This window comes from Myxine glutinosa, chromosome 4 (genome assembly GCF_964187855.1).
Source record: "Myxine glutinosa chromosome 4, kmMyxGlut1.1, whole genome shotgun sequence".
Taxonomy (NCBI): domain Eukaryota; kingdom Metazoa; phylum Chordata; class Myxini; order Myxiniformes; family Myxinidae; genus Myxine; species Myxine glutinosa.
In genome coordinates, this window is record NC_136264.1 from 216,857,333 (window position 1) to 216,881,072 (window position 23,740).

Here is a 23,740-nt window from a genome sequence, read left to right on the forward strand (position 1 = left end):
ATTTGACTGTCCGGAAGGTCGCATATCGCAGGAAAGCGAAAGAATCGCAAATTAGTTTTAATTAGTTTTAAAACATCGTTTAACGCCAACATAGCGCCAACATAGTTTGCCGACGGGAAATAAATGAATACGCTCTCAAATGTGCCATCCGAGGCAGAGTCTGTTCGCCACGTTCGGCACACGTGATAGCTCGCTGCTCTCTGATTGGTTGAATCGTTTTTTGGACATAGCTCGGTAACTACTTCTGCGATTAATTTAAAACCTTGAAAAGGCACATCCTCGGGTCCCCAGCAATATACCTGGCAAGTTTCAAGTATATCGGACCCGTGGTTGTCGAGAAACAGCGGTCACAGACAAACAAACACACACACAGACACACACACACACACACAGACACACACACACACACACAGAGATTGCTGGAATTATAGATAGATGGAACAACGTATCAATGCCCCCTATCTTATTGAAAATAAGCAAATACCACCAGTCGCTTCACTGACGGGAATATTAAGAGAGGTTAGGAGGGAGAGAGGGTCAGGGGAGAGAGAAAGAAAGAGAGGGAGGGGTGGCAGAGAAACAAAGAGAGGGAGGGGTGGCAGAGAGAGCGTGGGAGGGAGGGAGGGAGGGAGCGAGAGGAAGGGAGAGAGGGAGGGAGAGAGACTGACTTTTGAGGTCCTTTTATTACAAAAATATAGAAGTGTGTATGTACCATTTACAAATAAAAAAAAATCCCAATAAAACAGGAGAGAATAAGAAAGCAAGGGAACAACAAGTATAACAATTCATCATTTCATTTTTACAAAGTCATAAAATAAAGGAATACCACCAAAAATATAGAAAGACTTGATTATTTAAGAAAGAGATAATACCAACTCAGTTTGGCGAACTTCACAAACATTTTCTAAACACCATTTTTCCACAAACACATCAAGTTCAGCCATGGTCTTGGAAAAATTAAATTCAAGTTTTACCCTTGCAGAAACAAGCGCAGTGAAGAACATCATGACGTTGCATTGGTGAAGTGGTTTACCGTTACGCTTCTCCTTTCTTGACAAGTATGCAGCAAGTTTTGCTGTTGCTACAAAGAAACACAACAGTTCATAGTTTTTGTCTTGTGTACATTTCTTTTTGAACCCAAAAATAAAGGAGCGGAAAGTAAATCTGAAATTCAATTTGTGTGACACAAAGTTCAACCAGTTAAATAATGGAAAAAGTCTTTCACAACCAATGAAAAAATGAAATACATCCTCATTTACAGAGCAAAAGGGGCAGCATGCAGATATTGGGGCAAAATTCCTCACATATGTATTGCATGGGATGATCCAGTGGGCAATGCGCCACTGGAGATCCCCTGTTCTTTTGGTGATTTGTTTACAATACATTGCTTCCCATACAGGTTCAGTGGGTGGCCCGGCAGGGAGTAGCGTGCTTCTCCGTAGTCTCTTCCAGTGTGCTACTCCGTTTAATGGAGAAACACCGAGAATTAGGGACACGCAACACCTATACAGGCTCTTGCTGCTAGCAGCTTGCAATTAATTTGCCCCTGTGCTAACAGGTGGAAGTTCTCTGGGGGAGCAGTCAAAAATCAGTTTAGGGAAATATGACTCATCAGGATGTCCATGTGTATTCTGAGTCCATAATACCCGTAGCTGATGACCTTTTTGTACGACTTTCCTCAATGTTAAGCCGATTGTCCTCTTGGACCGAATTCCTGTCATATTTGAAATTTCTTCCACAATCTTCCACCCTACACCGGAGTTTGGCCAGAGGTGCCATACTTTGTTCATGCCTGCATCAAAGAAGCGTTGGCACAAATCATGGCTCTTGAATACATCAGGGAAGAGAGGGTTGAAAAAACAGAGGTTCAGCTTCGAACATCCCTGGGGAGTATGTGTCCACTTTGCGACTCACGGAAAGACCTTTCCAGGCATTGAGAAGGCTCTGGTAAAATATGGGGAGTGTTGATGTATCCACATACTTGAGGTGGGTCAGGAATACTTCACGACCATAGCCGAGTCTGCCTGCCTGTTGCAAAATATGGCAGGCCAATGGGTAGTTTGGCAGGTGCTCAACATATAGAAGGCGCTGAATGGAGCACAAGCGAAAGGCCATGGGGTGGGATTTCACGTGAACAAGGCCTTGGCCTCCTTCAGATGAAGTATGGCATATTACGTTTGGCCGCAGCCAATGATGGCCTCCCCAAAAAAAGTCCACAAGTTTGGCCTGGATCATTCTAAGTAGCACTTCCGGTGGTTGTAGGCAAATAAATCGATACCATAAAGTTGCAGCAACCAAGTTATTGGCAACTGAGACACGGCCCTTAAATGAAAGGTGCGGTAGGGCTCTTTTCCACAGGTTCAGTCTCCTCTCCATTTCTCCAATCAAGCCTTCCCAATTATTTTCCATAAATTGTGTGGAACCAAGGGACACACCAAGGTAGTCGATACCATCTGCCTTCCATTCTAAGTTTTCCGGAAGAGGAGGTACATGTGTCGAGACAGGGAGGCAACTATTAAGGTATGGCACCCAAATAGCTTGGCTTTTCCTCCAATTAACTTTCAGGGAAGAAGCCTGAAAGAAGGTTCTCAAGGATTTAACAAGAGCATCAATATCTTGGTTGTTTCTGATTATGACGCACACATCATCTGCATACGCTGATATAGTCAGTGGTGGACTCCTTGGGAAACACGTCAGGCCAGAGATATTCTCCCTGAGCGTACAAAGAAATGATTCCATTGCTAACGCAAAAAGCAATCCTGAGACTGGGCAACCCTGCCGTACCCCTCTCTGAACCTGTATGGGGGAAACGAGTTCATTGTTTACCTTAATTACACTAGAGATGACAGTGTACAATAGAGATATGAAGGCCCTGAAATTAACACCACAACCACATGCTTCCAGAACACGCCACAAAAAAACATGATCAATGCTGTCAAAGGCTTTTTCCAGATCTAGAAACATTATCCCAAAATCATTTTGATCGTGGTGAGTGCCCATTAAACCCCGAACTAAAAAAATGTTGTCATAAATGGATCGACTGGGGATGCAGAAAGTCTGATCGGGTAGGACCAGGTCACCAATGACCTTCTTCAGACGATTTGCCATCGCTTTTGAAAACAGTTTGTAGTCGATGCACAATACCGAAACTGGTCTCCAATTCTCCATCCACCGGAGATCTCCTGACTTTGGGAGGAGACTCACCACTGCTCTCCTTAGACTTAATGACATTGCACCAGTTTGCAGGGATTCTTGGATTACATTTAAGAGTTCTGGACCTAAAAGGTCCCAAAATTCCATGTAAAACTCGGCTGGTAGGCCATCAATTCCTGGAGCTTTTCCAGATTCCATTTCAGCCGGAGCACATTCTAATTCAGGAAGGGTTAACGGCACATCCAGCTCCAGCCGTTGAGTCTCAGTCAGGGATGGGAGATGGGAGGTAGAGATTCGTTGGGAACTCCTCCTCGTTGGGAATGTTAATTGGAGTAACGTTAACCTCCCCCTTATTGGGAATGTTAATTTGAGTACCGGTAACCTCCGCCTCATTGGGAATGTTAATTTGAGTACCGGTAACCTCCGCCTCATTGGGAATGTTAATTTGAGTACCGGTTGCCTCCTCCTCGTTGGGAATGTTAATTGGAGTAACATTAACCTACTCCTAATTGGCATTGTTAATTTGAGTAACGGTAACCTCCTCCTCGTTGGGAATGTTAATTCGTGGAGTCACGGTGACCTCCTCCTTACACACCGCATCAGTGTGACCTTTTTTTCCACACCTGACACACGAGGCTTTTGGACAAAACCGTTTTAAATGCCCAAACGCTCCGCACCGAAAACACGTTAAGATGGTGGACGATGCATACAGCTGGTAGTTAGTGTCCTCAAAGTTTATTTTGAACGAGATATTGAGGCCCGTATCGTCCCCACGGTCTGGTCGGACCAGGTACACCTGCCTTCGGAAACTCATGACGTGTTCAACACGTTCATTCCGACAACCAAGAGGAATTGTGGATATTCGAGACACCATTTTACCATAACGCGGTAACACGGTCCTGTCTGGAAATAAACGGAGGTGCGTTCGATATAACAACTCTCGTCGTGGAGTCAACATCGGCGACGCCATCACAAAATGACCACTCGCTGTGCATATTCCGGCACTTACAACGTCATGCACGAGTTCATCGTCTGAAACGAAAACAACTACCTTCTGATTCATACGTGACGCAGCAGGTATATTTTCATCACCAATAATATTCCCAACTGCAAGGATAATGTCCTCGACAGGAACTCCATCGGGAGGAACGCACATGAACGCATGCTTCCGGGTTAAACCCTCGAAACCCTCACATCGAGAGCGTGCTTTTGCCATGATGGCGATATTATCGCCCCCTTCTTGTCCGAACCGGACAAGAAGGTGTCAAACCTAAATAAATCAAGCAAAAATTAAAAAACAAAAACGCATTATAAGCAAAACCAAGGCTTACAAGGCGTCGTCAAAACGGGTAGGCCGCACCCAAAATAGGCCCGCTCTCAATCTCTCGAACACAAAGTAGTCGAAAACCGGAGAACAAAACGCCAGAGGCACATGTGATGTAGAAGGAAAGGAGAGAAGGGATGGGGGGGGCTGTAGGGACAAAACCAATATACTGACGGCTCACCGTCACCACAACACAAAGCAGCTGCATGCGGTGGCCATGACACCACACCCAAATCACAACAGCCAGCAGGGGGCGGGAGAGAGGGAGGGAGGGAGGGGAGGAAGGGAGGGGATGAAGGGGGGGGGAGGGAGGGGAGGAAGGGGAGGGAGGGAGGGGAGGGAGGAAGGGGAGGGAGGGGAGGGGATGGGAGGGAGGGAGGGGAGGGGATGGAGGGAGGAGAGGGAGGGGAGGAAAGGGAGGGGAGGGAGGGGAGAGAGGGAGGGAGGGCAGAGAGGGAGAGGAGGGGAGGGAGGGAGAGGAGGGGAGGGAGGGAGAGGAGGGGAGGGAGGGAGAGGAGGGGAGGGAGGGAGGGGAGGGAGGGGAGGGAGAGAGAGAGGGAGGGGAGGGAGAGAGGGAGGGAGAGAGGGAGGGGAGGGAGAGAGGGAGTGAGGGCAGAGAGGGAGAGGAGGGGAGGGAGGGAGAGGAGGGGAGGGGGGGAGGGGAGGGAGGGGAGAGAGAGAGGGAGGGGAGGGAGAGAGAGAGAGGGAGGGGAGGGAGAGAGGGAGGGGAGGGAGAGGGGGAGGGAGAGAGGGAGGGAGGAGGGGGGGGAGGGAGGGGAGGGAGGGGAGGGAGGGAGGGGGGAGGGAGGGGAGGGAGAGAGGGGAGGGAGGGGAGGGAGAGAGGGGAGGGAGGGGGATTGGGGGGGAGGGGGGAGGGGGAGTGGAGGGGAAGGGGGGAGGGGTAGGGGGAGGGGGGGAGAAGTGGAGGGGGTAGGGCAGAGAGGGGAGGGGGAGGGGTAGGGAGAGGGGAGGGGGAGGGGTAGGGGGAGGGGGGGGAGAAGGGTAGGGGGAGGGGGGGAGAAGGGGAGGGGGTAGGGCAGAGAGGGGAGGGGGAGGGGGGAGGGGGAGGGGTAGGGGGAGGGGGGGGAGAAGGGTAGGGGGAGGGGGGGAGAAGGGGAGGGGGAGGGGGGAGGGAAGGGGGAGGGGGGAGTCAAGTCGGAAGTCATTGTCGTCCATTGAATGTCGCATTTGTTTTTTATTCCCTGTCAAACGGCATTGGTCCCGCATTCCGAATCCGGAAGTCGGAAGTCATTGTCGTCAAAGTTGAAAAATTAACGTGACGAAATACGCTGATGACGTCATCATTTTAAAACCCGAAGGTTTTTTAAACATTTAAGGTGTGCTGTAGTTTCTCTGGGACGTACTGATTCCGAATATGAAGTTGAAAAATTAACGTTCCGAAATACGCTGATGACGTCATAATTTTAAAACGCGACGTTTTTTTAAATTTTGAGGTGTGCTGTAGTTGCTCTGAGACGTACTGATTCCGAATATGCCTTTGGTTTTGCTCTGCGATGAGTAGTTCTTGAGTTATAAGAGGACAAACAAACAAACAAACAAACAAACATACTTTACTGCTTTATAGAGATAGAAGAAAGTTTTTGTTTGTTTGTCTGCGCAAGCTAATCTCCTGAACAGTGAAAGATAGGAGGAAACCTTGAATACAAAAAATGTCGGGACGGGCCCCAGGAAGGTTATAGGCTAGGTGGCGAGGCCGGTTGAGGCCCACCTCGGCCGAGTTGGGCCCATTTCAAAATTAAAAGCTGAACTGAATTATAGTCGTCAATCTTCGACAGCCGCGAGTCAAAGCGGCATGATCGTAGTAAATTCATTCAAAAAGAACCAAAAATGTCGGGACGGGCCCCGGGAAGGTTATAGGCTAGGTGGCGAGGCCGGTCGAGGCTGCATCGACCGGGCTGGGCCCATTTCGCAATTAAAAGCTGAGCTGAATTATAGTAGTCAATCTTCTACTGCCGCGAGTAAAAGCTGAATTATAGTAGTAAATTCATTCAAAAACAAGCGTTACGCCTAGGTCCCCCGTCGGTGAAGTGATGCGAGTTGACAAAGGGGAAGACGCAAGGCGGCCATCTTGGATTTTGACGTGGCGACCCAATTTTCAATAGCTTTCTCCCTTATGCGTAGATACACCCACACACCAGATTAGAAGTTAGTAGTTCGTTTATTTTTCAAGATATTTCGCTCACAAGGTTCAGACATATATATGGTGGCGGCCATCTTGGATTTTGACGGGGCGACCCAATTTTCAATAGTGTTCTTCCTTATGCCTAGATACACCCACACACCAGATTAGAAGTTGGTACTTCGCTTATTTTTCAAGATATTCCGCTCACAAGGTTCAGACATACATGGCATCAGACATACATGGCGGCGGCCATCTTGAATTTTGACGTGGGTTGCACCAACACACCAAATTCGAATGCCGTCCTTCGCTTACGCACACACGTACGCACGCACGCACGGACGGACGGACACACGGACGGACACACGGACGGACACACGGACGGAGGGGAAAGTCATAGTCCCCCTTTCGCTCCACGGTGCGACGGGGGACAATAACCCGGGCAACGCCGGGTGCTTTCAGCTAGTTTATTATAAAGGTAAGAAAACCACACAAGTCATGAAAATAATAAAGTCACCACAATTCCAAACATGTGCAGCCAAACAACAACAATAAAAACACCAAACACTAAAATAAAAAAACTTAACAAACCATTATCAAGTTTACAAAACCCACCCTTTACACACCATTTTTTCACAAAGGATTCTAAATCATCTTTCATTTGGCAAAGGGAAATTTCCAAGCGTAACCTTGCCATGACCAGAGCCTTGAACACAATTTGAACACATGACCAGAGCCATCACATAAAATATCAGCATTTGCCAGGAGCTTTGCTTTTCTTGTCTTGTAGATTGCTAATTTTCCAATAGAAATTAAGAAATTAACAAGAGCAGTCTCAGATCGTTTTTTGTAACTAAGTGGTATTCCAAAAATAAAAACACGTGTAGAAAAATAAAAGTTCATACGATTAAAAAAAGTTGATAAAAAACCAAAGAAGGGAGAGAGTCTTACACAATCTACGGAAGCATGGAAAAGGTCTTCAGAAATCATACAAAAAGGGCATTCCACTGAATTATCCTCATTAAAACGATGTAATAAAACATTGGAGGGCAACACCATATGGGCGAGTCTCCAAGCAATATCACCAGTTCTTTTAACAATCGGTGAAACATACATTGCAGACCATTGCGGATGGGAGGGAGACCCAGAAGGCAGTTTTTCTTTCCATCGAGCCCCAAAAGTAACCGGCTGTAACGAGGGAAACCGGATTGAAATACACAAACGATACAGTCTCTTTTTATCCTTGCTGGAAAGTGGTGATGAGGATAACAAGATAGATGTTGTGGCACTATCAGCCGGCAGGCGAGAGCTAGCACAGATCTGTGGTGGTGTATGGTGGTCACCAATGTTGGCGGTTGAGCTCAGGCCCAAGTGCCTAAAAACACACAGGATTTCCTGTAGGACATTGGCTACGCTCCTCAAAGATCTGATGCCAGTTCTTACTTGAAGATGTCCTGCGGAGAACCAACTGTTCCTGTTACAGTCACGACGGTCAAGAGGTGTTTTCATGCCAGCACTCAAAAAACGTTGCACAAAAGCACGTGAGTGAGGAATAGCAGGAAAGAGGGCATTGTAGAAAAGGGGTTCCCGGAGGAACCTTTCACTGTTGTATGTCCCCATTTGCCGAGTTACTGAAATGGACCGCCAGACGTTCAAGACATCTTGGTAAAAGTCAGGGAGCAGCGAAGCATCGACATGTTGCAGCTCCATGATAAAGAGTTCATAATTGTAGCCAAGCATGCCGGCTTGTTTTAATATACAGTTTGCAGTAGATTTCCAGGGCAAGGCCTCCAGAAATATAAAACGATGAGCTGTGGAGACTCGGAAGGCCATCACCCGACAAAGAATGTCCACAAGCCCATGACCCCCTTCCGCCAGTGGAAGGCAAATAGTCTCTGGCTTTAGCCAGTGTTTGCCATCCCAAAATAAGTCAAGTAAGCATTTTTGGATTTACGACACCAACGTTGCAGGTGGCTGCAAGGCAATAATTTTATGCCATAAGAGAGGGGCCACCAGGGTGTTAATGACCAGTGCACGACCTCGAAAAGACAATGTCGACAAAATTCCTCTCCATCTGTTTAATTTATTGCTAATTTTGTGGAGCAAACCATCCCAATTCCTTTTGACAAAACCAGGGGTTCCAAGATAAACACAGAGGTATTTCACACCTTCTTTTCCCCATGTCTTTCGGCTACGGCTTACCCTTCGCTCCCACCTTTTGTTCATACTAGGGCATGCCCGTACTATATATATATCTAAAATTATATCCCCCCCCCTCTATTTACATGAAATGGTTTGGTCCATTCGCAAAGCCAAAGCGAACGGCTTGCGAGTACGGTGACAATCCCCCCCCTCTATTTACATGAAATGGTTTGGTCCAAAGCGAACGACTTGCGAGTACGGTGACAATCCCCCCCCCTCTATTTACATGAAATGGTTTGGTTCAAAGCGAACGGCTTGCGGAGTTTGGTAAAGAAATCGCCATAGCTCGGTAACTACTTGTCCGATTAATATGAAACCTTGAAAAGGCACATCCTCAGGTCCCCAGCAATATACCTGGCAAGTTTCAAGTATATCGGACCCGTGGTTGTCGAGAAACAGCGGTCACAGACACACATACACACATACACACACACATACACACAGAGATTACTGGAATTATAGATAGATGTGTGTTGTACCGTCCACCAAACAGTGATGACTCCATCTACATCTCGCTGTCTGATAATATGGACCAACTTCTATCTACCCATCCCAACTCTCTCTTCCTCATATGTGGTGATTTCAATTGTCACCATGCTAGTTGGATGGGTGTGGGTACCTCTCTCACCAGGCATGGCTCCTCAACAAAGGACTTCTGCGACTCACTGGGACTGACACAATCTGTCAATTTCCTGACCCGGATCTCAGTCAACGGAGCATCTTCTCTTCTGGACTTGGTTATGACTAACTTCCCTGAAAATGTCTGCTGCTCTTCTTCTGCTCCAATCGGCTCACCTGAACATGTGCTTATTAAAGTGGACATCTCTCTGACCATTCTCAGAGAGCCTCCTCAGCGTCGACGAGTCTGGCATTTCTCTCAGGCCAACTGGCACGGTCTTCAAGCAGCCATCAATCATCTGGACTGGTCTCCCATCTCTACCGCCTCTGACATCAACTAATCCTGGGAATTCTTCCAAAGTAAATTGCTCTCTCTCATGCACAGATTTATCCCATCTCGTCTTCAGTTGTCATACCCTTCCTCCCGTCCATGGTACATGGAATCTTGTGGTGAGGCTGTTGCCCAGAAACAACTTGCCTTCGTCTCCTGGAAAGCAAATGCAACGGAAGGAAATCTCATTTCCTTTCACAAAGCCCGAAACAAGTGTGTGTCCAACCTCAGGAGAGCCAGGAAACAATATCTCTCCGTTCTCAAGACCGAACTCTCTTATCTGTCTCCCTCTTCCAAATCCTGGTGGCGTCTGGTCAAATCTGTTTCTGGTGTTTGTTCCCCCTCCCTCACCTCAAACGGCTACACGGCTGACTCCGCACGTGAAAAAGCTGAATGCCTCAACTCTGTGTATGCCTCTAAATCTTGTGTCCCAAACCCATCCCTCTCTGTACCCACCGTACCCAGTCGTACCCAGCTGCTCCTGGACTCTGTGTCCTTTCCTCCTGACAAGGTGGAAAAGTTTCTGTCAACCCTCGACTCTGATTCTGCAACTGGACCTGACGGCATCAGCCCATGGGTCCTAAAATCCTGTTCTTCCGCTCTTTCACTCCCTCTCTCTGTTCTCTTCACCCTCTCTTTTGCTCAAGGTCATCTGGTCAATAGGAAGAAAAGTGATGATTTTTCAGATGAAAAATGATGATTTTGGAAGGTTGACCTTGAGTTGACCTTTGACCTCAAAAATAGTTAGTTTCCCTATTTAGTGACTCAATGTGCAAATGCTTTTCAATTTTCAAGTCAATCGGATGAAAATTGAGGATTTTAAAAACTTGGCCTATGTTGACCTTTTGGCCTATGTTAACCTCAAAAATAGTTGGTGGTTGAATTCAGTGACCAAATATGTAAATCCTCTTAGAATTTCAAGTCAATCGAATGAAAATTGGTGATTTTAGAAATTCGGCCTATGTTGACCTTTTGGCCTATGTTTACCTAAAATATAATTTGTGGTTGAATTCAGTGACCAGATATGCAAGTCCTCTTTAAATTTCAAGTCAATTGGATGAAAATTGAGGATTTTAGAAATGTGGCCTATGTTGACCTTTTGGCCTATGTTGACCTCAAATATACTTGGTGGTTGAATTCAGTGACCACATATGCAAGTCCTCTTTAAATTTCAAATCAATGGGATGAAAATTGAGGATTTTAGAAATTTAGCAAAGTTGGTGACCTTTAGCCTATGTTGACCTTTTGACCCCAAAAACAATAGGCTTATTGCTTTTGACCAACCTTACCATTTGGTGAAGTTTCGTGAAGATCGGTTGAAAATTGTGACCTGTAGGCCGGTGACAAACAAACAAACAGACAGACAGACAGACAGAACCACAAACGCAACCGACCAATATACTTGAAAAATCTTCGATTTTGCAAGTAATAAACGAACATTTCGCTTATTTTTATATATATATATATATATATATATATATTTTATATATTTTATATATATATATATATAAAAATAAGCGAAATGTTCGTTTATTACTTGCAATATCTAAGATTTTTCAAGTATATTAGTCGGTTGCGTTTGTGGTTCTGTCTGTCTGTCTGTTTGTTTGTTTGTCACCGGCCTACAGGTCATAATTTTCAACCGATCTTCACGAAACTTCACCAAATGGTAAGGTTGGTCAAAAGCAATAAGCATATATATATATATATATATATATATATATATATATATATATATATATATATATATATATATGTATATGCAAGTTGCCTGATTTTGTCTTCACAGGGTAAACGTCGCAACCACAGCATGTGCAATGATGGATGATACTTTATTTTAGAGTTCTTGGGTCTGGATAGTGTATGGAGAGGTCAAAAATTATTGATTTTCACGCAATTTCGATTTATGTGCATTTTAGTAGCACACACATTTTAGTAGTGGACATATGTTGTGTGCAGGAGGCGAGATGGAAGGGAAGTGGTGTGAGAATGGTGAAGGGTAGGCAGGGACAGAAATACAAGTTTGTGTGGCAAGGGTGCCCGGAGGGCGTGAATGGTGTTGGTGTCCTGTTTTCTGAGGAGTTTGTAGACAGTGTGGTGAGTGTGACTAGAGTGAGTGATAGGTTGATGATGGTGAAAATGATGATTGGAAAGCTCTTGGTGAACGTCATCTCGGGATATGCTCCGCAGGTTGGTCGGAGCGATGAAGAGAAGGACAAGTTCTGGTGTGCGATAGAGAAGCTGATGGAAAACGTGAAAGATGAGGAAGTTGTTGTGGTAGGAGGAGACCTAAATGGACATGTGGGAAGGAGTATGGCCGGTTTTGAGGGAGTTCATGGGGGTTACGGCTATGGTGTGAGAAATGGAGAAGGTGAAAGGATTTTGGAGTTTGCTGATGGAGCTGATTTGTTGATTTGTAATACTCAGTTCCAGAAAGAGGATAATAAGCTTGATACATACACGTCAGGTGGGTCGACGACAACCGTTGACTACCTGCTGGTGCGTAGGCGAGATAGGGGGCACCTCCGGGACACAAAGGTGATCCTGGGGGAGGAGGCTGTTTCACAGCACCACTTGGTTGTCTGTGACATAAGGGTGAAAGGTGCGAGGAGAGCTCGACAGGTGAAGTACCAACCGAGAATGAAGGTGTGGAGGTTGAAAGACGTGACAGTGAGGGAGGCATTAAAAGAGAGGCTGAGTATGGTAGAGGATGATGTGGTTGAGCTTGAAAGTGGTTGGATGTCAATGAAAGATAGTCTGTTGGGAGCCGTTGGTGAGGTATGTGGATGGACAAAAGGACCACCGAGGCACTCGGAAACATGGTGGTGGGATGATGAAGTTGGAAAGAAGATTGACGAGAAGAGGAAGAAGTTCAAGGAGTGGCAGAAGGCGAAGGGTATTGGGGCAGAAAAGGCAGAGCATGAAAGTTATAAGGCAGCCAAGAAGGCTGCAAAGAAAGAGGTAGCAAAGGCGCAGGAGGCATGCAGGAAAATGTTTGGAGAACGTTTGGATTTGGAAGAGGGTCAGAGAGCGGTATTCAGGATTGCAAAGCAGATAGCGAAAGAGAGGTGTGATGTGATGGGGGTGAGTTGCTTGAAGGATGAAGTGGGACAAATGGTTGTGGACCCAGATGGAATTAAAGGAAGATGGAAGAGATATATGGAAATACTGTTGAATACAGAGAATGAATGGGATGGCAACATAGAGAGTAACGCAGTTTTCGGACCGGCAGAGAAGATAACCGAGAAGGAAGTTGAGGAAGCGATAAAAGCAATGAAGAGTAGAAAAGCGGGAGGGCCGACGGGAGTTGTGGGAGATATGTTGAAGGCAGCGGGAAATTGGGGTGTGAAGAGAATGACAGAGATCTGCAATCTGGTGGTGATAGAATGCCTACTATTTGTAGCTGTGATGGAGGTGCTGGCTCAGAACGTAAAGGAAGGTTTACCGTGGGAGTTGTTGTCTGCAGATGATCTGGTGTTGATTGCAGAAAGTATGGATGGACTGAAGGAGAAGATGAACAAGTGGAAGAAATGTATGGAGACAAAAGGTCTGAAGGTGAATATCGGAAAAACGAAGGTGATGGCAAGTGGTAAAGCATGTGGTGAGGTGGAAAGAACTGGGAAGTGGCCGTGTGCTGTGTGCAGGAAGGGTGTCGGAGTAAATTCCATTCAATGTACAATGTGCGCTGAGTGGGTTCATCAAAAATGTAGTGGCTTGAGAGGGTCATTAACCAGTGTGGCAGCTACATTCAAATGTAAGGTGTGCACAGAGGGGGCTGCAGATGGAGGAAATGTTGAATTGGATCAACGGTTGCTCGAGTGAGATGTGCATGGAAGAAGTTTCGGGAACTCAGTGGCGTGCTGACGATGAGGGGAGTGTCGTTGTAGCTGAAGGGAAAGGTGTATGCTGCATGTGTGAGAAGTGTTATGATTTATGGGAGCGAGACATGGGTAATGAACGTAGAGCAGCAACGAAGGCTGGAAAGGGTGGAAATGCGAATGGTTTGGTGGATGTGTGGAGTATCGTTGAGAGAGAGGAAGACAAATGATGAATTGCGAAATATGATGGGAATAGAGCCTGTGATGGATGCTGTGAAGAGGAACAGGTTGAGATGGTTTGGTCATGTGTTGAGGAAGGATGAAAGTGACTGGTTGAGAAGAGTGATGGAAATGAATGTAGAAGGAAGTAGAGGATGGGGAAGACTGAGAAAGACTTGGCTAAAGATGGTCGAAGAAGAAATGCGGGCAAGGGGGTTAACAAGGGGAGACGCAGAAAATAGGGCAAAATGGAGAACATTGTCATGGGGACCGCAAGGCTAACCCACGCTCTTGCAGGGAAAATGGCCTTAAAATGCCTGTTGTTGTGTGTTGTTAGTAGCACACACAGGTGGTGTGTGGGTTCAGAGTCACTGGTTTGCATGCTCAGCAGAAGCAAAATATAGTATAATTTAACCACAAATTTTTCAGTCAGTGATTCCCTTTTATTCGATTTACATTTCCATGAAACCTCAGCAGTCTTAACAGTTAGTGACTATTTTGCTGTTAAAGGACATTCCCAGGAAATTCCTGAAATATTCTACACTCTTTTGGGAACAAATTCCCTTACAACAGCCTGGTGGAACCAGACGATCTGCTGGTATCAAATACAAGCAACGACTGAATAGCGAAAGCTTAAAAAAAAAAAACAGAAAAGGATATTAAAGCCACTTAAAAAGGATGGAGCACAGACAAATAGAGAGGGGGGAGAGAGAGAGAGAGAGGTGGGGATAGAGAGGAGTGGAAGGGAGGATATGAGAGGGAGGGGTGGGGCAGGTGGAGGTTGGAGGGGAAAGGCGTGAAAGGGGGGCGGGGAGGGGAAGAGGAGAGAGAAGCAGAAAGAGGGGAGAAAGGCAGAGAGAGAGAGGTGGGGATAGAGAGGAGTGGAAGGGAGGATATGAGAGGGGTGGGGCACGTGGAGGTTGGAGCGGAAAGGCGTGAAAGGGGGGGGGGAGGGGAAGAGGAGAGAGAAGCAGAAATAGGGGAGAAAGGCAGAGAGAGAGAGAGAGAGAGAGAGAGAGAGAGAGGAAGAGGAAGAGGGGGAGGAGGAGGGGGAGGAGGAGTGGGAAGGGGAGGGGAGAGAAAGGAGAGGGAGAGAAAGGAGAGGTGTGGTTGAGAAATTTTCTTCTGTATCCACTCAGCCCACCACATCACTCCAAACCCCATTGTTTGTCCAAATCTCACTCTATTTTGTCCTTCAACTCTGCTGTTGGTGTCCTTCCTCCTCTCACTCCTCTTGCTTTTGTCCTGTTGCGTCGTCATGATATGTTCGGTGTTCTTGCTCTTCCACGAGAGTTGACTTGGTATACAAACAAAAACCATCATTGGTTGGCAACCATTGTGCAGGCTTGATATGTCAAATGGACTCTTTCTGTGTTTAGTTCTTTGGAAGGGAAATCCTCTATTATATGTTGTGAACCATGGTGTCTGTCTGTGCGGCAGTCTTTTCCCACGCTGTATTTGAAAAGCTCAACATTCACTTTTAAAGTGACGGTGATCAGGCATGATTAAGGTTGATGCCAAATTTTATTTCACCAGGACGATATTTTTCCTCTTTTTAGATAAAGTCGAACCTCCACCACCCGATGTTGCACCACTATTTTGTGGTGGGCGGTATAAGTAGCTCAGAGCTTTGGCTCTGAGTGAAACCAAGAGTGCAACACAATTGACCTTTTTAAAGTCCATTAGGTAATTTAAATTGATAGATTAACTTAAACTTTTCCCATAACAGGGGACAGGTACTTTTTCTTGCTTTTCCCATCACTGGGGTACTCTTCCCAGTAAGTTCATCATAGGATTAATTTACCTAGGCCTAAAGGGTGAAACTACATCCTCCTGAGTCAAGACTACCTTCCTTGTACACCTATCCTTGACAATGTCATGATGTTTCCACGTGTTCTCATTTTGCTCTGAACATTATGATGCGAGTTTTGTTATTTTGAACACATTATGTTGGACTTGCACTTTGATTTCCAAATGGTCATGCGGACCAGAGATTGTACCTTTACTTGATGCATTTCTATGCTATTATTTGTTTTATAGTCTGTGCTCTTATTTCATTTTTAAAATTCTTCCCTTTTCAGCCCGAGGCTGCAGTATTTAATGGCCCTCCCAAGCATTATCATATTTGTCATCTGGATCATGATTGTTGGTTTATATGCTGTCTGTACATGTCAGACTCTGTTCATAAGATCACTACATCAGTTCGTATCAGCGCCGCCTGAACCGCAACCACAAAACTAGTCCACCATTCAGGGCCTTTTGGTGTTTCTCCAGCCTCGTTGTGTCGGTACCTGCCCGTTCACCTGATAAATATTTGTTGATGACTTGTACTTAGACGTGATAGTATTTTGTAATGCTAAAGCCTTTATGTTGAAGCAATCTTTGGGCTTGGTTAACTTCGGAGCAATCTGGTGGCCTTCCATAATCATACTTAAGATGTGAACCAAAGCAGGAACATTTGAAGAATAACCTGGGGTGTAATTTGCTTTTTCCTTTTTCTGTTTCGCTGGGTAATAATGATGAACGATGCATCGAGATCGACTGCCGCATATGACCTTGAGTTCCCGATGCTCGGTTACTGGGCAGACAAACAGTATTCTGTTACAGCTTGATGTGCCATAAAAATGTTTTCTTTTCCCCTCCAGGAAGCACAGAAATGCGACTCTTCTCTCCTCGGATTCCCCGACAGGCTGGTTCACCTGGACCAAGCATTCCGGTAATTTACACGTTGTTTCCGTCACCCCCGAAACTTCAAGCTGTCATGCGAACATTCGATAAGTACAGCATTGTACATGTCCACAACCGCAAGCACAGTTTGTTCTTTGTTTATAAATGCGATCCACGAGTGTGCATCTTTTCCCTCCTTTTTTCGAAAAGTTTTGACAATCATCTTGTTCCTAGGATTATTTTGTTCCACTACCCGAGCTCTAAGTCCAGCACAACTTTCACAAAAATTGAAACGAATTTAGGGGGACCACCAAGGCTTCGAAATTCTGGAGAATTTGAATGAAAAGATAAAACAGAAAAAATAATCAAATGAAGCTAACCATTGCATATCCGTTTTAATTTGTCTTATTAACCAATACATTTCAGCTCCAACCTCCAACGTACATCCATAGGGATGCCATGAGCTCAGTTTTGAAGTGCTTTGCATTCATTCACTTGTTCTGAGATTTTCTCTTGTGGAGATTCAGTATCTCTTTCCTGCTACTTTCCAAGATTTGCAAGATGTTCTGAATATCTTCTTCAGTCGTCCAACAATGCTTGTAGGAAGTCTGCACCCATTTTCACTCCCCTGTCAGCCCCATCATTCATGACGTTCATGGAGGAAATGTTCTTCAAAGAATTGTGATACAAGTCCGTCTCAGTCCAGTTTTCAACTTCCTCTACTCGGAAGTTATGCTCCAGTTTCATGTTGTGGGTTAATTCTCGTGTTCTGTACTGTCTTCAATTTCACTGGACGAAGCACTGAAATTCCTATATCTTAGCTCAATCTTTCTCTTCTAGAGATCTCAGCCTCCTTTAGAGCCTTCTTACGTTGGTTCGTGTCAAAGAGCACTTTATCTTGGCTAACAAATGTCGCAATACAAATCAGTCTTCATTGATTTCAAGAGTTCTTTATCTTCCTAATTCTTTATCATACTTTCAGCATTTGCGGCCAAATTTTTTAAGTTTTCTCTCGCTCCGTCTTTATCTGCTCCAATTTTTCTACTGAACTCTTTGCACTTCTATGATTTTGAGGATCTCTCTCATCTTCCTGTTATCTTCCCAAAGCTTCAATATATTGTCGCAGCCCTTCCACTCAGAGAGCATTGGAATATTTTTCATTGAATATGATCATCTTTGAATAGACTATCTTTGTACTCTCCCATTTACTTCTGTTCTCCCATCATCCAACCTAATTACCAATACTAATGATGTCTTTGAGCTTGAAGTTGCTTTTGCATTTCAGATCAAGACTACATACATCCACTACATGACCAAAAGTATGTGGACACCCAAGCATCACACATCTCATTCCAAAATCATGGGCATTAATATGGAGTTGGTCCCCCATTTCCTGCTATAACAGCCTCCACTCTTGTGGGAAGGCTTTACATTAGATGTTGGAACATTGCTGCGGGGATTTGTTTCCATTCAGCCACAAGAGTATTAGTGAGGTCGGGCACTGATGTTGGGTGATTAGGCCTGGCTCGCAGTCGGCATTCCAATTCATCCCAAATGTGTTCGATGGGTTTGAGGTCAGGGCTCTGTGCAGGCCAGTCAAGTTCTTCCACACCGATCTCGACAAACCATTTCTGTATGGACTTCGCATTGTGCATGGGGGCATTGCCATGCTGAAACAGGAAAGGGCCTTCCCCAAACTGTTGCCACAAAGTTGGAAGCACACAATCATCTAGATTCTAGAATGTCATTGTATGCTGTAGCATTAAGATTTCCCTTCACTGGAACTAAGGGGCCAAGCCCGAACCATGAAAAACAGCTCCAGACCATTATTCCTCCTCCACCAAACTTTACAGTTGGCACTATGCATTCGGGCAGGTAGTGTTCTCCTGGCATCTGCAAACCCAGATTAGTCCGTCAGACTACCAGATGGTGAAGGGTGATTCATCACTCCAGAGAACGCGTTTCCATTGCTCCAGAGTCCAATGGTGGCTAGCGCTACAACACTCCACCCGACGCTTGGCATTGCGCATGATGATCTTAGGCATGTGTGCGGCTGCCCGGCCATGGAAACCCATTTCATGAAGCTCCCGACGAACAGTTGTTTTGCTGACGTTGCTTCCAGAGGCAGTTTGGAACTCGGTAGTGAGTGTTGCAACTGAGGACAGACGATTTTTATGTGCTATGCGCTTCAGCACTCGCGGTCCTGTTCTGTGAGCTTGTGTGGCCTACCACTTCGTGGCTGAGCTGTTGTTGCTCCCAGACGTTTCCACTTCACAATAACAGCACTTACAGTTGACCAGGGCAGCTCTAGCAGGGCAGAAATTTGACGAACTGACTTGTTGGAAAGGTGGCATCCTATGACGGTGCTACGTTGAAAGTAACTGAGCTCTTCAATATGGCCCATTCTACTGCCATTGTTTGTCTATGGAGATTGCATGGCTGTGTGCTTCATTCATTCATTCATTCATTCAGCAATTGGTGTGGCTAAAACAGCCGAATCCACTCATTAGAAGGGGTGTCTGCATACTCTTGGTCATGCAGTGTATATCGTGGTGGTGTTGTATACCCTTTTTGTATTGGGGCAATGTTAAAGATTGCATTATTGTTTTGGAAACTTGGGAAATGCACTCAATAATTAAAAACTACAAGCAGCATCAAACCAAATTTTGAGGAAGGTCATGTATGATCAAATGGATTTGGTGAACAGTGGAGATCCATGCTGGAAGTTGCATTTCTAGCAGCTTTTTGCAAAACGTTTTTGATAACGTTCTATATATAAATCCAGGTAACTACATATGGGGGATTAAACTTCAACCTCAGTCACCCCTTATTCCCCGACCCCCTCCTTATGCACAATGTCTCCCCAGTGAAAACCCTATCTTTCCCACCCATTCAAAGTATGTGTTGAGATTTTGGCTCCGTCATGTAATACCACACTGCCAATTGTTCAATTGTAGACTAAACAGTCATGTATTTATTAGAACTAGGGGGAAAATTGGTCCATTGACCAAATTTTCATTGGTCTTCATGGCCTTGTATCATACCTGCCTGCCAGACTCGGGGGGGGGGGGGGGGTTGGGTCCTCTGGGACTTTTGAGTCGTCAGGGACTTTTGCGTCATCAAGGACTTTTTGGGTTATTGGGGACTTAAGGGTCTTTTGGGTCATTAAGGACTTTTGGGTCATCTGGTTCTTTTGTGTCCTCGGGGACTTTTGGGTAGTTTGGGTCCTCGGGCACTTTTGGGTCATGAATGACTTTTTGGGGACTTTTGAGTCTTTTGTGTATTGTTGACTTTTGGGTCATCAAGGACTTTTTGGGTCCTTGGGGACTTTTGGTTGGATCATTAAGGACTTTTGGGTCGACTGGGGGATCCTTGGGGACTCAGGTCTTTTGGGCCCTTGGGGAATTTTGGGTCATCTGGGTCTTTTGGGTTTTTGGGGACTTTGGTCTTTTGGGTCCTCGGGGACCTTTGGGTCTTCAATGACTTTTTGGGTCCTTGGGGACTTTTGGATCATTAAGGACTTTTGGGTTATCTGGATCTTTTGGGTCCTCAGGGACTTGGGTCTTTTGGGCCCTTGGGGAATTTTGGGTCAAGGACTTTTTGGGTCCTCAGGGACTTTTGGGTCATCAAGGACTTTTTGGGTCCTTGGGGACTTTTGGATCATTAAACCTTTTGGGTCATCTGGGTCTTTTGGGTCCTTTGGGACTTTTGGATCCTCAGGGACTTTTGGGTCATCAATGACTTTTTGGGTCCTTGGGGACTTTGGATCATTAAAGACTTTTGTGTCATCTGGGTCTTTTGGGTCCTCGGGGACTCGGGTCTTTTTGGCCCTTGTGGAATTTTGGGTTAAGGACTTTTTGGGTCCTTGGGGACTTTTTGGGCTTTTGGGTCATTAAGGACTTTTGGGTCATCTGGGTCTTTTGGGTCCTTGGGGGCTTTGGGGTCATCAAGGACTTTTTGGGTTCTTGGGGACTTTTGGGTCATTAAAACTTTTGAGTCATCTGGGTCTTTGGGTACTTTTGGGTCTTTTAGGTCATTAAGGACTTTTGGGTCATCTGGGTCTTTTGGGTCCTTGGGCCCTTGGGGAATTTTGGGTTAAGGACTTTTTGGGTCCTTGGGGACTTTTTGGGCTTTGGGGTCATTAAGAACTTTTGGGTCATCTGGGTATTTTGGGTCCTTGGGGACTTTGGGGGCATCAAGGACTTTTTGGGTCCTTGGGGACTTTTGGGTCATTAATTTTTTTTAGTCATCTGGGTCTTTTGGGTGCTAGGGGACTTTTGGGTATTTTGGGTCATCAAGGACTTTTTGGATCCTTCAGGACTTTTGGGTCATTTGGGTTTTTGGGGACTCAGGTATTTTGGGTCCTCGGGGACTTTTGGGTCTTCAGGGACTTTTTGGGTCCTTGGGGGACTTTTGGGTCATTATGGACTTTTGGGTCATCTGGTTCTTTTGGGTCTTCAGCGACTTTTGGGTCATCAAGGATGTTTTGGGTCATCTGTGACTTTTGGGTCCTTGGGGTCTTTTGCATCTCAAGTGTTAAAGGGTTTTTAAGGTCTAAGGGGTCTCAGCAGTCTAAAGGGTTAAAAGGTACATTTTAATTGTATGTACTTAATTAATACGTAGATAATAAGTAGACACACAAAGTATGACATACACAAACACACACACACACACACACACACACACACACACACACACACACACACACACACACACACACACACACACACACACACACACACACACACACACACACACACACACACACACACACACACACACACACACACACACACACACACACACACACACACGTCATCCATTTATAGTAGACTCGCTGAAAGCACCCGGCGTTGCCCTGGTTATTTTTTGAATGAATTTACTACTATAATTCAGCTTTTACTCGCGGCCATAGAAGATTGACTGCTATAATTCAGCTCAGCTTTTAATTGCGAAATGGGCCCAGCCCGGCCGAAGCGGCCTCAACCGGCCTCGCCACCTAGCCTATAACCTTCCCGGGGCCCGTCCCGACATTTTTGGTTCTTTTTGAATGAATTTACTACTATAATTCAGCTTTTACTTGTGGCCATAAAAGATTGTCTATTATAATTCAGCTCAGCTTTTAATTGTGAAATGGGCCCAGCCCGGCTGAGGTGGGCCTCAACCGGCCTCGCCACCTAGCCTATAACCTTCCCGGTGCCCGCCCCGACATTTTTTGTTCTTTTTGAATGAATTTACTACCATAATTCAGCTTTTACTCGTGGCCGTAGCAGATTGAGTACTATAATTCAACTCAGCTTTTAATTGCGAAATGGGCCTGGCCCGGCCGAAGCGGCCTCGATCGGCCTCGCCACCTAGCTTATAACCTTCCCAGGGCCCGTCCCGACATTTTTTGTATTAGAGGTTTCCTCCTATCTTTCACCGTTCAGGGGATTAGCTTGCGCAGACAAACAAACAAAAACGTTCTTTTATAATATAGAGAGAGGAGAGAAGAGAAGAGAGATATCGGAACAAGGCACGATCTTCTTCTTCTCTTCATCTTTGCCCTTTTTAAGTGGTGAGGTCCAACGGCATCAAGGTTCTGCCCTGTCTCAACCCCAATACTCCTCCACTTCCCCCTTGTCATCAGCCATCTCTCTCCACTCTCCAAACATCGCCACCGTATTGATATCCTTCCTTACATAATCTTCCCATTTCAACCACAATCCATCTATTTTACTCCTACTTTGCTCCCTCAATCTATCCGCTCTCTTCACCATTCTCTCTCCCCCCATCCGCACCAAATGTCCAGCCCATCTTAGCCAGCTTTTTACCAATCTCACCATCACACTTCTCTGCACATCAATCTCCTCCCTCAGTTCATCCATTCTCCTTCTAGCCACCCCCCCCCCCCCCCCCACTCCCACAATCCTTCTCACCCAATTGTTCTCACAGACCTGCAACCTCTGTTGTTGTCTATCTGTCAATGCCACCATTTCAAGACCATAAAGGTAGGCCGGCATCACAAAAGAAACCAATACTTTCCCTTTCAATTTCCTTGAAATTTCTCTATCTGTCATTACTCCCTCTACTCTCTTCCTCACATTGGTACCCACCTGAATTATCTTCCTCACCTCTGCCTCCAACGTACCATCACTGGTCATGTTCTCCTGAGATACTCAAACCTATTTCCCTGTCTGATATCCTTCCCCTCTAACTCGATATTCATTTTCTCTGCTGCCCGGCCCACATCACCTCCATCTTCTCCACACTCACCTTCAGCCCATGCTTCCCAAATGCCTCCTTCCACTCCCCCAGAACTTCCTGAATCTCCTACCTATTCTCCACCACAACAACCATATCATCCATATATAATTTCCTCCCCAGAATACCTTTCATGTTTACATCCCTTCCACCAACCTAACTTCTGCTTCCAGCACTCCCATCCATCTAAGTGTCGATGTTGGAGGAAAATCGAAGATCTTACTCAAGTTAGACCACACGATACAAAGGTTCATTGAATCATTCATCAAATATTTATTTACAGATCTTGGTACCAATATTTTTCTGTCTATGTGCACACAGGAGAGACGGAGCATGATGCCATGTCTAGCATCCATCATAGTCCGCTCTGATTTCTGGTCTTCGAGCACAGCCTTTTATCCAGCACCATGATTTAACAGGTGGGAGGGAAAATAACATGTAAGCTCATCCCCCGTAGGTGGGAGGGACAAGACCATCCCCCCTCAGCTTGCATTTACAAGACAGTCGTTTCAAGTTTTACAATTAGTACATTCCAAAGAGATATGTAGTTGACTGATTCAATTACCTCAGAAGATTTAACAATGCCTTGTCCAATCTCAGTTTGACCTTTGGAGGAGTTACAGAGGGTGAGCAAGCATTTACAAGCAGATACAGAGACAGGGAATTGTCTCAAATGCAGATTAGATCAACAGGACATGCAGATTACATGAATCTGTTTTCCATTCCCATTGTAATGTCAGACATCCTGGCGACACCCAGAATTAAACTTTTACAACAATGTCCTTCACACTAACTCAATTAAAACATTTATTCAATACATATACACACTAGTGGGGGCACCCGTGGGAATCCCACGGGCATGGATGTGTGTGACATTTGGACATCTTCATTTAGATGCTGAACCTGCACATTCAGTTTTACAAAATGGTTACATGGATGTAATCCGCACAATATATTTACTTCTGATAACATGTGAATGCATGTGCGTGCACAACTGCACATGGGAAATACAGTTTGAAATGTGT

At 45.5% G+C, this 23,740-nt stretch overlaps 1 protein-coding gene across 2 annotated transcripts in view; it reads left to right on the plus strand.

Annotated features, from left to right (window-relative positions):
• Nucleotides 1–23,740, plus strand: part of FHDC1 (FH2 domain containing 1) — a 260,755-nt gene that overhangs the window by 203,984 nt on the left and 33,031 nt on the right. For both annotated transcript variants that reach the window (XM_078777022.1, XM_068114426.2), the window contains one exon: nt 16,451–16,521. In XM_078777022.1, coding sequence (XP_078633148.1) covers nt 16,451–16,521 — 71 coding nt within the window. The remainder of the gene's footprint in view (nt 1–16,450; nt 16,522–23,740) is intronic.